Source organism: Leuciscus leuciscus (genome assembly GCF_965113295.1).
Source record: "Leuciscus leuciscus genome assembly, chromosome: 2".
NCBI classification, from domain to species: domain Eukaryota; kingdom Metazoa; phylum Chordata; class Actinopteri; order Cypriniformes; family Leuciscidae; genus Leuciscus; species Leuciscus leuciscus.
This window is the reverse complement of record NC_138726.1, coordinates 49,020,920-49,036,641: the sequence shown is the minus strand read 5'-3', so window position 1 is coordinate 49,036,641 and position 15,722 is coordinate 49,020,920. Positions and strand designations below refer to the sequence as shown.

The window sequence follows — 15,722 nt, the reverse complement described above, 5'->3', positions numbered from 1 at the left end:
CTGTTCATGTTCAGGGAGGAGTTGCGTTTCAGCAGAGCTCAGATTCTCCGCACATTGCCCAAGAATGTGATCATGGCCTGGAGACTAGAGTTTGCTTTTGTGAAGAGGCACCGCACGACTCCCTTGGTACGAGAGAACGAGGGTTCACTCCTTTTAGCACAGAAGAAAACAAAGGAGAATGTAATGACCGCCTGGATCATTACGGTGACGGAGGTCCCTCGCTCAGCTGTGAGACTGCCACGGCTCTCCTACGCAATGGCAATAGTGAAGATAAGCGGGCGTGTGCTTGTGAAAACAGTGAGGCTGATTGCAGAGCGCAAGAGGAGAGCTCCACTGCTGGTGTAGTTAGTACCGGGGACATTGGAGATAGTGGTGATGGTTTGCAGAGCAATTCTGTGAACATAGCCTACAGAACCTCTTCCTGCGGACAACAGAAAGAGGAAGCTGATAAAGCGGACGACTTAATCTGTGAAACACCGGGGGAAAGTCAGGAAAAAGGACACAACTCTGTAGAGGAGAAAGCATTGGAGGAGAAAGAGCTATCTGAGCGTAACCCCACCGCTGAAGCAGGAGATATGGGAATTACTCAGTCTTTGGACACTCCGGAAAGCTCAGATGTTGAATCTTCTTCTCAGGGTGCTGAGACTGATGATGAGGAAGAGGATGGGTACAGAGAACCCATAGAACCAGTGGAAGTGCGAGAAGAAAGCAAGGAACTACCGAAAGTAAATCCAGATGAAGATGCACCTCTAGATTGCTTGAACCAAAATTGGTTTGAAAATGAAATTCACGTTTGCCGAGACGTTTGCGATAAAACTGGTGACCCAGGAATTTATACGCTGGAGGGATCTGTGGGAGGCGTTTGTGAGAATATCAGGTGTAATTTGGAAGGTAATCAAGACCATCTTGATTCTTCAAGAACTTCTGATCAAGAAGATGCCAGTGAAGAGTTTCAGGAGACTCTAGAAATGCCATACTCGGAAACAGATGCCGACCAACAGAAGGAGGAACTTAGTGATACAACCTCGAGGACTTCAGTTGCTGAACATGAGGGTGTTTCATGCCTGCATGAAGTAAATCGAGAGCTGTTGCCTGAAGAAAATCCAATTCTTTCTATTATTGAAGATGCAGTGGAAGAAGGAAGTGAGGTTGACGGACAGAGACTGTTAAGTTCTTTTGATATATCGCAAACTGAGCCTGGACCAGAACTTGGATCTCCTACAGCAACTAGTGAGGACACATTAGAACCTGAAGATCTTGAGGTGATTTTAGGTTCCTGCTGTGAGGGGATGGAGAACGTCCAAGAGAACCAGGAGAACAAACCCATTTTTGAAGCTCAGGCAACAATGGAGGAAGTTCTTGAGTCCGCGATTCCTGCAGATATGGAGGAAGTGAATCTCCGAGATGACTCTTCTCAGGATCCCAGGCAGAGTATGACCTCAAACAATGAGGTCACGCAGGGCACATCAGAAATCGAGTCTTCAGAAGGAAATGCAGACATAGTTTTTGTAAATACAAATAAATCTGGAGATCAAGGTGTCCTAGTTGATCCCTCAGACATACCTGTTGTATTTAAGTCAAATGAGTCTGGAATCTCTGAGGAAAGCCTGGCAGCCAATACAGAAGATCTGATGAGTGTTTTGGTGCACAGTGACCATGTAGATGGTGCCTTACATGTCTCTAAGGCACTTGATAAGAATGACATTATAGATTCTACTGTATGTCCCGAACAAGCCCAGGAAAGCTTAGATCCAATGTCTCAAGTCGTAGAATCTGCAGTGCATGAGGTTGGGCAACCAGTTGGTGAAGAAGACCTACTGGAAGGTGAGTTGAATGATAAAAAATAGATATATTTATGATATACCCTATTTTCTGGAAAATAAGTAGGCACATGATTAAGTTGCACCGGGTCAAAATTGCATTGAGAGAACACAAGTTGCATCAGTGTAAAAGTCACATTTGATTACGTTCATATTTGTAAAATACCAGAATATAAAATGAAACTTTTATAAACACTAAACTTCAGCTAAACCTCTGTTTGAACTTTGTGCATGCCATGCATTATATAAGTACTTTGGAATATAAGTCGCAGCACGTTTCAGATGATAACAAATATGTGACATACATTACAGAAAATATGCATTTGATGACATATATATTTATTGTTGCTCCAACAGTATTGCTGGTCCAAAACATGAAATGTTCTGAATCAAGGAGAAATGTACTAAAATCCATTGCCAGGATCCAAGTTGAATTTCATCACTGATCGAATATTGCAGTGTGATTGCGTAACAGTCTCTATAAAAGCACCCGCCTTCCATAATAAACCAAAATTAAGTAATTATACCTTTCAGATCCAACAGAATAATTGTAAGTAGTCTGTGTGCCTCCATCACACACACGCCTGAGAGAACAGGGCGTATTCATCATGATATATGTACACAACAAAATGTAGCTTAGCAACAGGTGATGTCATTATGGGATGTCCAGGGAAGTGAAGTTACAAGATGAGGTCAGCATCCATTTCCTGACCTTTTTTCTCTGTTCTCACAGTGACTGAAAAAGTACATTTGGTACACCCATGTTTTTAAAGGGGTATTGTTATCTTAGTGGAGTTACGTAACTGAACCGAAATAGCCAGACTTATCATTTCCAGAAATATCCCTGTTTGGTTCGTGTATTTGTTGGTGCAGGACATGTTTTTAGTTCATTCATCACTTAATAAAAAGTGACTCATATTTTCCATTCTTGAGTGAACGTAAAAAAAAAAAAAGAGTTATCAATTATTTTTAAAAAATCTTTATTTTCATGAAGAACTGTTGTACTATTCTTTTACTTTTTTGCTAAATGTTGTAAATGCTAAATGTTCTCTTACAGAGTCAGATGCACATTTGGAGGATCAGATGGACTTTCAGAAGACAATGTGGCCAGATATCATGGACAAAAAAGATGCACCACTGGTTAGTACTAAAAATATAGTGTTTTTTAGACTATATATTTAATTTTCCACACTTAACTTATGAAATATGTTGTGGGTGTATGTTGTGACATGACTAAATGACATCCCATGATTGTTGGGTTGCAAAACTTCTAGGGCTGCCAAGTGTTTTTTTACTGTCAATATTTAGTTTTATTTTGATGGATGCTTATGACTGTTGTTACGCTGGGCTGTTATGTTATGTGCCACGTTTGTTTATAAAGTTGTTTAATGATGCTTGGCAAACCCAACAAGACAAGTCAAACCTTTTTTTTTTTTAAACCAAAATAAGCTCATACTTTTTTGTTATGATCCCTTCAGCAAGTTCCTAACATTCAGCAAGGAGTCAGTATTTACAGTTGCTTTGAAGTAAATCATTTTGAGCACCGAGCTCCAAATAGGGGCGATATTTCTATGAAAAACAAAACTTAATGTCCTGTTACTCGGCTGCATTTTGGTCGAGTCCCCATGGTGTCGGGCCCACGTGTAACTGATAACAGATGTGGTCCTCTCCTTTCATCTTTAGCCGTACGTGTTACATAAAGCAGTAATATCTTGGTATGTATATAGCCAGTGCAGATTAAAGAACAGAAATACAGCACCGTTTCTAAACGTTGGGGTCAGTAAGATGATTTAAAAAAAAGAAATTAATATTTTGATATAGCAAAGATGGACTAAATTGATCCAAAGTGACAGAAAAAATAAACAAATAATGTAAAAATGTATCACGATTTCCACAAAAACATTAAGCAGCACAACTGGTTTCAACATTGACAATAATAATAAGAAATGTTTCTTACAAGACAAGCATATTATAATGATTTCTGAAGGATCATGTGACACTGAAGACTGGAGCAATGATGCTGAAAATTCAGCTTTGCATCACAGGAATAAATTACATTTTAAAACGTATTCAAATTGAAGATGGTTATTTTAAATTGTAAAAATGTTTACAATATTGCTATTTATTTTGACTTTTTTAAAATTAAATAAATGCAGCCTTGGTGAGCATAAGAGACTTCTTTCAAAAACATAACATTTCTTTACCTACCCCAAACTTTTGAACAGCCGTGTATATGCAACCAGATGACATTATTTTCGGCTTCATTTTTGTTGGTTTGCTCTGAAGTTCTTCATACACAGCGTAACATGATTGTGCTGCTGTTATTCAAGGTAAAAGAGTTGCTTTTGTGTCTGTGGTCACAGAAACACTAGATGTGGTAGCGTTGAGGCGTGAAGTCCAGAAGCAATGTGGACTTGTTTATTTTGTGAGAGTTCAAATTAGAGGACTGGAACAGAGAGTAGAGATGGCTGCAAACTGTGTGTGTGTGTGTGTGTGTGTGTGTGTGTGTGTGTGTGTGTGTGTGTGTGTGTGTGTGTGTGTGTGTGTGTGTGGTTCAGGTATTCTCCATGTCAAGGGTATTCAATTAAAGTTCCAAGATGTCCAGTCTCTATATTTCTTTCACAGACAATACTTTTTTGGAATAGTTATAAATTTCCATCTGAGCAGCAGTAGTCAAAATAGTATGAGTAAATTACATGACAGATAAAATAAACGGTATTTGCTGTACACTCATTTTCTGCAGTGTTTCAGTGAAAGTATCAATCGATTTTGCTGTTCACTGTTTTTTCTACTGTGGTTAATATAACCGCGACATCTGCAGCTCTTAATGTGGCGCTTTAGCGGAAGAGAGAGGCAATGCGCTCAGAACAGAAAAGGCTTGAATGAAGCACATTTGGCTCTAGATAAAAATATTAGAGGATACAGCTAACTGTAGAAATTATTAAAATAGTTAATTTATGCACATGGTTTGTCTTAAAGCATATTAAAAACACCACATAGACATACTGTATAAACACACACCACAGGGGGTCTTTAAAAGGTGTTACTGGAACTGGACCGCTTTCGATCAGTGTAATGTGTCCTTGCTGAATAAAAGAAATAATTTCTTTAACAAAAAAACGAACAAGAAAATCTTAATGACCCAAACTTTTGAATGCTTTCAATAAATGGGTGAAAAATATAGTGTGTTTAAAAAAAAAAGCAGTTGGCAAAAAGTAACGCTGTCACTGTGCTTTGGTTTGATCTGTAAAAAAAAAAGAAAAGAAAAAAAAAGCTGTTGATTATCCGTTCTCCTGTTGGATGTTGACAGTTTTATGTCGTGACCTCTGGGCCAGCTGTTCATCCACAGGTTTCTTTATAACTGTTTGGGGGAATGGGGGGCTGGGGTTACCCTTTTATGTGAACCACAAGTGCTGAAGGCCTTTTCCTGGTAATTATAACCAGCCCCATCCTGGCAAACACGAAGCCACGGTTTCTGCTTCGTTCACCTCTGGACTGAGATCATGAGCAGATGGAAGAAATCACTAGTAGGTGTTGCTCTGCCTCGTTTCCTCTGGGCAGAGGGTGTGTTTGTGATTGTGTATATACATGGTGCGCGAAACACTGAGAAGCTTTGACAACGTTTCAATGGTGGTGTCAATCAGAAAGGCATCAGGGCTGTTATCAGTGTGTCCCACCGGACAGGCTTTCCTGCAGGGATCATTCGATTCAGAGAAGGAAGGAGAACCGTGACAGAGAGAGAAAGGTGACTATTTGGGTCATTTTTGTTCTGCGGTATTTTTTTCTAACTTGGTAAAAATGCTAACAAGGAAGTATTTCTATAAAAGGGTATATCAGAAGTATACTCTTGTCAAGCTAAGATACTTGAATTACTTGATTATTTATACAATGGCAACTCAATTAACAGGATACAACATTAAGAGCTAAAGTTAGCAATTTCCTCATTGAGCTATTGACAGTTAACTTGCTTGTCAGCTTGTTTTGTTTCACCAAAAAAGAAAAGAAAAAAAAAAGCAATTCCTCAAATCCATTTCTAATTCTTGCTGATACTAGCACTGTTGTTTTCTTAGCCAAATGATGTCACTTCCTGGAGGATGATATCATCAAGGAACTGGCTTTTGTTAGTTTTGGGAAATTAAAAAACTAAGAGCAGGGAAAGTTGATATGCTTTTTATTGCTATACTTTCACCTGTGTGTTTGTGTGTGTATATGTGTAGATAGATAGATAGATAGATAGATAGATAGATAGATAGATAGTTAATGATAACAACCCTGCTATAGATTGATCTTTGATCAGAGAAATACATTTTTTTAAATAATGTTTTTTATATTAGTTGGTGCAGCATGGCAACAATCAAATATTATATTCACAATTTATATAGTTTGGTTCACAATTAAGTGACCATGAATTTAAACTAATTTCTTTGCAGAGAAGATGCACTGTGAATATAAACATCTGCTCCTCAAGGAAATGAGTTTAAATTCATGGTCACTTAATTGTGAACCAAACTATATAAATTGTGTAAATAATAGTTGATCCAATATATTAAAGCACATGGGGAAAATGCACTGCATAGCAGGAATGACCCATGTGCAGATGTGTGAGAAAGAGCCCATAGGGTTGGGATGGTGTGGTAGGCGCAACGAAAGAGGAAAAGCGACTGTTTGCATATGCGACTGTCTGTGTGTGAGAGAGAGAGAGGGAGAGAGAGGGAGAGAAGAGGGGAGTGGGGGATGAGCGAGGGAAAGGGGCCGGCCCTTCACACAGATGTGAAAGATTAGGAGCGTCTCATTTTTCCAAACGCTTGAGCCATGGAGATTGTGCCTGTCAGGACCTCATGTGGGAAATAAGCTTTGTTCATTGTCACAGTTTCTCCTTGCGTGTGTTGGAAAGATGTACGAACGATACAAGCGGAGGTATAGTTTGTGTGCCAAAGGAGAGAGAACTGTGGATGTAGTTTTGATCAAGGTAAGGAGATCTGAAATGTTGGCATTCAGTGCTGTTGCATTGGGACTTTATATAATATAACTTGTAGGTTTTAAACTTGAAGTCCACAGCACAAGTCTTGTGCGGTAATGTTGTTTTATAATTCATTAGCAAGCATTACAATGCTTAACATATCTATATTAGTTGAGTATATCAGTAGTTGTACATTTTGTATTTTGATAATAGCATAAAATAGCAAAGTTGAGAGATATGTTGTAAGAATACAGTGTTATAAAACCTCAAACATCAACCATTAGATACGTTGATCTTGGAAGATTGTGATGAGAAATGTTTGAGTTCACGTTGAAATCGTCTCACTAGAGTTTCAGAACAGATCGCAAGCTTTATGATCGTTCCTATATACTGTATGTACTGAATGGTGTATGTTTTTCATAGGAGTCAAAGATTATCAATAACTTGCAGTGTTTTTCCAAGCTAAGGTTAAGTTTCTGCTTAGAAAGCGTCTGTTTTTGCCAAATGTGATAGACATGCTCTTTGGCGTCCCATTCAGGAATCTCTGCAGTCAGCTGTTCTTTCTGTGTGCCCAAACAGTGTCATGTCTTATTTGTTGATTCATAGCTCTTTTGTTGGGTTGAGACATCTGGCATTCACACTTCATGTCATACAGTCTGAAAAGTGTGTGTGTGTGTGCACAAGGTGCGGCTTGTTTTCAGCCGTTTAATTTGGTTCAACAGACAAATACCCTGAAGCACTGATCTGCCAGTTTGATCAGGCACTGTCTTTACAGCCATTAGCACAGATGTCACTTCTTTCCAGCCTCAAATCCTTAAGTTCTCAATAAGCTATTGAACTGTATGTGTTCAATGTTACCAGCATAAAGCTTTTGTGTATCTCAAATGTAACTGCTCTCTCACATGGCAATTAATTTGATTCAGCACAGTTGATTCAATACACTTAAGGCAACATAAATAGAATTCAGTTTTATTGTAAATGATTCATCATTGCACATTATTCTTAAGAAGTACAATACATGTCTTTGTAAAAATGTCAACTACTTTCCTTTTGAGTTGATCAATCACTCTTATTTTTCAACCTTTTGTCATAGTCCACTTTCCAAAATCAAGTTAATTCCTGATTGATAAATTAAGTCCCACACCACAAATTTTTTTTTTCTCATTGAATATGGGTTTTCCACTCAGAAATACTTCATACACTACCATTCAAATGTTTGGAGTCTGTAAGATTGCCTCACCAAGGATGCATTTACTTTATCAAAAATACGGTGAGAATTGTAATATTCTGAAATATCATTACCATTTAAAATAATGGTTTTCTCTTTGAATTTATTTGAAAATGTAATTTATTCCTGTGATGCAAAGCTGAATTTTCAGCATCATTACTCCAGTCTTCAGTGTCACATGATCCTTCAGAAATCCTTCTAATATGCTGATTTGCTGCTGAAGAAACAATTCTTATTATTATCAATGTTGAAAACGGCCGTGCTGCTTAATATATTTATGGAAACATGATACAGTTTTATCATGATTTTTTTGATGAATAGAAAGTTCAAAAGATTTATTTTGTCACTTAATGCATCCACCCAAGTATTAATTTCCTTTTTAAAAAAACCTACTGTCCCCAAACTTTTAAACTCTACTGTATTTCAGAAGTAAAATAGATTGCAAATACTGTTCCTTAATGACTTCTTCAATCTAGCACATTTGATTCAGTACATTTCTCTAGATGGATTTAAGAACCTTCCATTCTTAATGACTCCTAAAGTCTGGATGGCTGTTGGGTTGGAGCAATGCCTCTGGGAAAGCTCAGATACAATGTTTTGACTGTAAATGGAGTTTGTGCATGAGTGTGTGTGTTTGCGCATGCATGTGGAGGTCAAGAACTGCGTGAGTCGAAGGGGCGGTTCAGTTTGGTGACAGTCTGGGAGCCGCTGCTCAAATCCTAACGGTTTCCTTTGGCTCTTAGCCTGGAGAGAATGATGGAAACGGGCCGCCGGCCAAGTGACTACATAGCGCTGTACTGCAACTAAAAATCACCATCTTTACAATCAGCACTAACTGGACATTTTGGAGCTTTGCACAGATTAAACACCGCGATCTTGGAAACAGAAATGGTCCTGTAGGAACATAGCAACGTCAGGCACAAAAATTTGATTCAAAATGTCCAACTTACTGATTAACGTGTTCTTATCGTGCCATAAATTTATTCCCAAAGCAATTGCTTTTGTATCACAGCTTTTGTTCCCGCTGCATGCATCGAGAGCCAGCGCACAGTCTGTGCACTTTCAAACCAGATGTGTTTTTATTGGGTACACTTCTGAATTCTCTGTGTTCAACGGAGTCTGCTGGCACTGCCTTTTTGGTCTCTCTCCTAGCGCCGCAAATATGCAGTGAGAACGGCAGTGGTGCCAGATCCTGGAAAGGGACATTGGGCCATGTTTGGCTCTGAACAGACTTCAGGGTTTGGGCCTGTGTTATGGAGAGTGGTTTGAAACTGCAGAGATATGTGCAGTATTTAGAGCATCATATAATATAGGGGTTGACATGCAGTTAATAATGCAGTTTTCTATTTGATGTTACAATGTGCTTTTTCTCCTTTATCAGATTGGAGAAAGAGGAAATGCCTCAAACCTGTATTGCCTGCATGAGCATCACAGCTCAAAGTGTCAGGAGCATGTGTGCTAACTGCTGGACAATAGCTCTGCATGTTTGCCTTTTGTTGTAAAGTAAAGGTTCTTCATGAAACCATCAATGCCACTCAAAAGTGTGTGCACACACACACACACACACGCACACACGCAGACATGCATACATACATACATACATACATACATACATACATACATACATACATACATACATACATACATACATGCATGCATGCATGCATGCATACATACATACATATATACAGTACAGGCCAAAAGTTTGGACACATTACTATTTTTAATGTTTTTGAAAGTAGTTTCTTCTGCTCATCAAGCCTGCATTTATTTGATCAAAAATACAGAAAAAATAAATAATATTGTGATATATTATTACAATGTAAAATAATTGGTTTTCAATTTATTATACTTTAAATTATCATTTATTTCTGTGATGCAAAGCTGAATTTTCAGGATCATTACTCCAGTCTTCAGTGTCACATGTGACATCCAGTCTATCACATGATCCTTTAGAAATCATTCTAATATTCTGATTTATTATGAGTGTTGGAAACAGTTCTGCTGCCTAATATATTTGATGAATAAAAGGTTAAAAAGAACTGCATTTATTCAAAATAAAAAAATATTTTCTAATAATATAAATCTTCTTTACTATCACTTTTTATCAATTTAACACATCCTTGCTGAATAAAAGTATTGATTTATTTCAAAAAAAGAAAGAAAAAAAATTACTGACCCCAAATTACTGACCAGTAGTGTATATTATTGTATATTCTATTATTATATGTATATTCTATTTTTAAAACATTTACTTCTTTTTTCTTTTTTTTCTTTTCTTTTTTAAAAACTTTTTATTCATCAAAGTATCCTAAAAAAGTATCACAGGTTATTAAAAAATATTAAGCAGCAGAACTGTTTCCAACTTTGATAATGAATCATCATATTAGAATGATTTCTAAAGGATCATGTGATAGACTGGAGTAATGATCCTGAAAATTCAGCTTTGCATCACAAAAATAAATGATAATTTAAAGTATAATAAATTGAAAACCAGTTATTTTAAATTGTAATAATATATCACAATATTACTTCTTTTTTTTCTGTATTTTTGATCAAATAAATGCAGGCTTGATGAGCAGAAGAAACTTCTTTCAAAAACATTAAAAATAGTAATGTTTCCAAACTTTTTGCCTGTACTGTGTATATAATAAATAAATAAATAAATATATATATATATATATATATATATATATATATATATATATACACAAGGAATCTGACAATAGTCGGTATCTCCACATGGTCCATCTGGGATTAAATGAAGAAACAGAAAAAACTGAGATGTATATATTCAGCAAAGATATAATTATTAAACTGGGTGACAGAATCAGCATATTAGAATGATTTCTGAAGGATCATGTGACACTGGAAGACTGAATGATGCTGAAACTCAGCTTTAAAATGAACAGAGAAATAAATTAAATTTTAAAACATATTAGAATAGACAAGAAAAGAAAGACTTCTTTCAAAAAGATTAAAAATCTTACCCGCCACAAACTTATGAATGGTAGTGTATGATAAATGGCTGTAATTGTTTTGTGCATTATTTTTTTTTTTCTCAAATCATCTCAGAGTCCACATTTAATTTCTCTACAGGCTGTCTTCTCCCCCCTGGACAACTGATTTTAGTGTGATCAAATCTTAAAAATAAAATCCCAAAAGGATCAATTTATCCAATGAAAGCATCTCATACACTTTGCGATTACACAAACCCTCAGTTTACCCGGTCACAAACTGACAACTGTAGATCTCATTTAGAGTTCCACCGCTGTTATTGTACTAGACACCTATGGCAAAAAAACCCCAGCTCTTTTCATTTATAATCTTTTTAACATCAGGGTATTTGTTTTTCAGCGACAGTGGATGTGAGATACCATCACACTATGATGGGAACTGCTACAAATAACCCAAAGAGTGTGTGCTTGTGTTTTGTGGCCTGTCTGTAGGCAGGGTCTGTGCTCGGGACAACAGACAGCAGTGTTCTCCTTCCCAGAGGAACACAGTCGATAGTCAGAGCCCTGGCATGGATGTGCTCATCAATGGAGTGTTGTGCATTGTTAATTGCTTTAAAACTGTGCATAGCTACTTGCTTTTTGACAAGCTCAAAGGGTGTGAACATAATTATTCCCTGGCCAGGATGGAAATGTGAGCTGCTCCTGGGTCAAATCAGAAGCGATGTCTCTCGTTCATCCTTTTTCTTCACGTTTTTCTCCTGTATTCCCTCCCTCTTGGTATCCTTTGCTGACCATCTTTCTCCCCCGTCCCATCTTGAATCACCTGTGTGACCCTGTAGCTGGATTACAACAAAGGCGAAAGAGCTTTTCACTGTGCTTTCCAGCCGAGTGAATAACCATCAGCTGTGCAGGTCGCTTTAATACAGGCTTTCTATTGTGGGAGCTTTGTACAGGTTGCTGTTCAGTACCAGTACTGCCCGTAACATGAGATCTGTGTAAACATTTCCAATAGACTGTATGTATTCACCCTTTCAGTGCCTCAGATCAAAAGCTGACATATAGTACGCAATCAGGCATGGCAGTGTTTGGACCTCTTAATACACACTGAAACTGGTCTTTGAAAAAGGAAGTACAGTATACAAGATACACAAGAAATGCTAATACTCCATGACTTTAATGCTTTTTAGTTCCAAGATATATGTGACTAAGTAAGTTTGCTTAAAATAAATTAGGTATGGCAAAACACACTCATTCTATAGTGCTATTTTATGTTGACATCAGCAATGTGATAAAAGACGAATTACGTTTATGTACATAAAACAATATAAGATTTTGAAATGTTTTTAAAAGAAGTATCTTATACTCACAAGGGCTACATTTACTTGATCAAAAATACTGTAAAACGGTAATATTTCCAAATATTATTACAATTTAAAATAATGTTTTTCTTTTTTGACATTTTATAAAAATGTAATGTTAAAAAATAATAATACTTTAGCTGAATATTTTTGTGGAATATTCTTCGTGTGTTTAATGAATATAAAGAACAGCATTTTTATTGAAATATAAATATTTCGTAACATCTTTTAAATGTGTCCTTGCTGAATAAAAGTAAATACTGACCCCAAATGACCCCAAATTTTTGACCGGTAGCATATAATAAATAGTATTTACTACTATAATAATTGCAATAAATGGTTCTGCCTTAGGGTACGTCTACACAACAGCGACATACTGAAAACTCAACAGTTCTTACTTGGTGTGTTTCGCATACAGGCGACAAAGTTGTTAACACGACTTTCAAAAGTTTGCATTTTCAGGCACCCAAACGCCCTTGTTGCGTAAATGAACGGTCAAAACCCATCAAAAGTTTCCAGTTTTTAGTTGTAAAACGGTGTTGTGTAAACGTCCCCTACTTGTAGTTCACTAGTGTGTGGTTGCTGTGCAACTAGGTGTAATAACCATACTCTGTAAAAAATACAGACTACCACCTTCAATCTCTTCCATAGTAGAGAAGTGAAGCAGCCAATGTCCAAATATGGTGCTGACATCTTGGAGCCCCGCCCACACTCCCTCAGAATCAGTTAGTACAGTTTACTTGCAGAACAACTCATTATGTTGTGCGAAATAAACAGTTATGGAAATGTAGAAATTAAAGTTGAAGCTTCAATCTCCTCTCGAAAATCCCGAAAAAAGTCCATTGGTGCCTCAGTGACTACTTCCCTCAGAGAAGCTGTCAATCACAGCTGTCAGTCATGAAGTCACACTCTTTTTTTATAGCATCAAATAACTAACTAAAACCAAACTTATTTAAAAAAGAACACTTGAATTTACATCAGCATGATAAAAACTTCCTAAAAGGACAGAAACCATCTTTGGAAAAAAATTATTTGACTTGTAATTTCAATTTGATTAGTTTAGTTTGTCTTGCGTCCCATTAGATTACATGGAGAGTGTGGGGTTTATAACCTATACTGCATCCAACCACCTGGGGGCGATCAAACGTTCTGGCTTCACTTTTCAGGACTTGAGGCACACTTGGTATTAACATATTGCACAATTCAACTAATGTGTTGCCACAGGTATGTTTATAGGCTATTATTAAAAATGAGCAACAATCGAAGCTTTTCAAAAAAGTGCACACCTGTGAACTTCATATTACTATGGCAGTTTTTAAGCCTATGGTTAGCCTACATGCTAATGTTTTCTCTTTTAGCTCCATATATTCATAAACACGCTTTTGCTGGTAACTAAGGACAAAAAGTGTAGTTTTCAACACATTTATACTGATACTTCCAAGACTAGTAATAAAAAAAAAAAATATATATATTTTCTTAAATGTAACTATGGATTAAGACAGGGTATTTACTGTAGCGCACACCTTTTCTTCACACACAAACATAGCTTATCATATTTGAGCTGAATCTGTTTTAGATCCTGTTTTTACCTTTGCAGCCTTTGTGTCTTCTATGTAATTGGATTGAATCCAGCCAGCAGTATAGTTTGTTTGGATGTCTGGCTTGTGGGGACCCATCTCATCATTGGATCCTGATTGCTGAAGCCTCCGTTGTCCCTCAGGGCTGGTGTGAGGTGGTGTGTGGTCTGTGATGAGTGAGATGCAGCTGTTATGGGCTCCACAAACCGCAGACTGAGCTCAAACTTCATGTACGCTGCAGTCTCTGAGCATATGTGAGCGAAGCTGCTGCTTCTGTTTCCCTGTTGCCTATGCTTTTGTTAGCAACCCTCATTTTCACTGACCGTTTCAGCAATTAGAAAAAAACATTCATATTGTCATTCATCTGATGTTTATTTTTATTTTTTTTCAGTATGTCAAGCAATTCTTTCCAGTTAGACAGTCACATGCATAAAACCATATCTTCCTCTTTCTGTCTCCAGATCCACAGAGACAAAGACACATTGTGTTCCAGTGTTTCTCAGAAGAGACACAGCCTGTCCACAGGTAAGATCACACATCCCTGCTATCATGTTGTCGATGACGTTAATCAATGCTATTGTTTACCTAGTTGGGTCTTATTTTGTCTTATGGCTTCATATGGAATTATACAAATTACACAGATGATCATATTTTAAGTTGCAGGTATATTTAACCCTGTAGGTAATGTTACAGTACAGTAATTGGTTAAATAAGTCAGCACTGAGTCCAGAGAAATATGAACTCTAAATAAACACCATCATTTAAAAGTTTGATATCATTTGTTGTTGTTTTTGAAAGTTGTCTTTATGCTCAGCAAGGCTGCATTTATTTGATTAAAAATAGAGCAAAAACAGCATATTCTGAAATAGTTCTGCTTTCTATTTTAATATATTTTAATATATAATTTATTCCTGTGATGGCAAAGCAACATTTTCAGCATGATTACTCCAGTCTTCATTGTCACATGATCCTTCAGAAGTCATTCTAATTTGTTGATTTGCTGCTCAATTATAAAAAATTATTATTGAATCTCAATTATTAATAATGGTTGTTATTATTATATATGTTGAAAACAGTTTTTGCTACTTAATAATGTGGAAATCATAATTTTTCTTTATAATATTACTTAATATTTATACTATTTATAATAATAAGAAATGTTTCTTGCAAATGTTTCAGCAAATCAGCCTATTAGAATTATTTCCATTTACCATCATAGGAATTCATTAACTACATTAGTTACATTTTAAAGCATAAAACTTAACTTAAATTGTAATAATAGTTAACTAGTTGTATTTTTGATCGAATAAATGCAGCCTTGCTGAGCATAAGATACTTCTTTCAAAAACATTAAAAAGTCGTAATAATTCAAAACCTTTGAACAGTAATGTATGTTTTATATATTATACTAAAAAGTTTTGGCTCTTAAAACAGTCTAATTGTATGATCTTAAACTGTTCCTGGGAATGTTTATGCTTTTTTTTTATGCTTATGAAGTAAGCTTAGCAACATGTTAACAATTTTCTATTTGAATCATTCGTGAGTCACATTGCTCATGCACTTCATGTGATGAGCTCTATTTAATGTGGCATGTGTGCTCACTTATGAGGGTCCATGACTGTCGGGATGCTGTCTGTTAGACAGGATAGTCAAGCTGTAAAGTTAGTCATAGTTTCTTTCTTGTAGCAAAAACATTTCCACCCTCTCTCTGACCCTTAGAATTGAACAGGTTGTTTTGACTTTTGTCCCTTTGAGGCTTCTATACAATATGTATAGTTTGCTAGTTTCTCAGGAAGGCGGGAACTTTGCGATGTGAAGTTGC

The 15,722-nt window shown here is 36.6% G+C and overlaps 2 protein-coding genes across 10 annotated transcripts in view; one reads left to right on the top strand and one right to left on the bottom strand.

Annotated features, from left to right (window-relative positions):
- mespaa (mesoderm posterior aa) overlaps window positions 1–15,722 on the bottom strand; it is a 259,472-nt gene that overhangs the window by 77,401 nt on the left and 166,349 nt on the right. The window lies entirely within an intron of this gene.
- Window positions 1–15,722, top strand: part of LOC309488859 (uncharacterized protein) — a 72,875-nt gene that overhangs the window by 24,787 nt on the left and 32,366 nt on the right. For all 9 annotated transcript variants that reach the window (XR_014202288.1, XM_082157282.1, XM_082157281.1 and 6 more), the window contains exons 7-9: window positions 15–1,824; window positions 2,878–2,960; window positions 14,362–14,425. Coding sequence is in view for 8 of the 9 variants with exons in the window: in XM_082157282.1 (XP_082013408.1) it covers window positions 15–1,824; window positions 2,878–2,960; window positions 14,362–14,425 (1,957 nt within the window). In the remaining variant the exon portion in view is untranslated. The remainder of the gene's footprint in view (window positions 1–14; window positions 1,825–2,877; window positions 2,961–14,361; window positions 14,426–15,722) is intronic.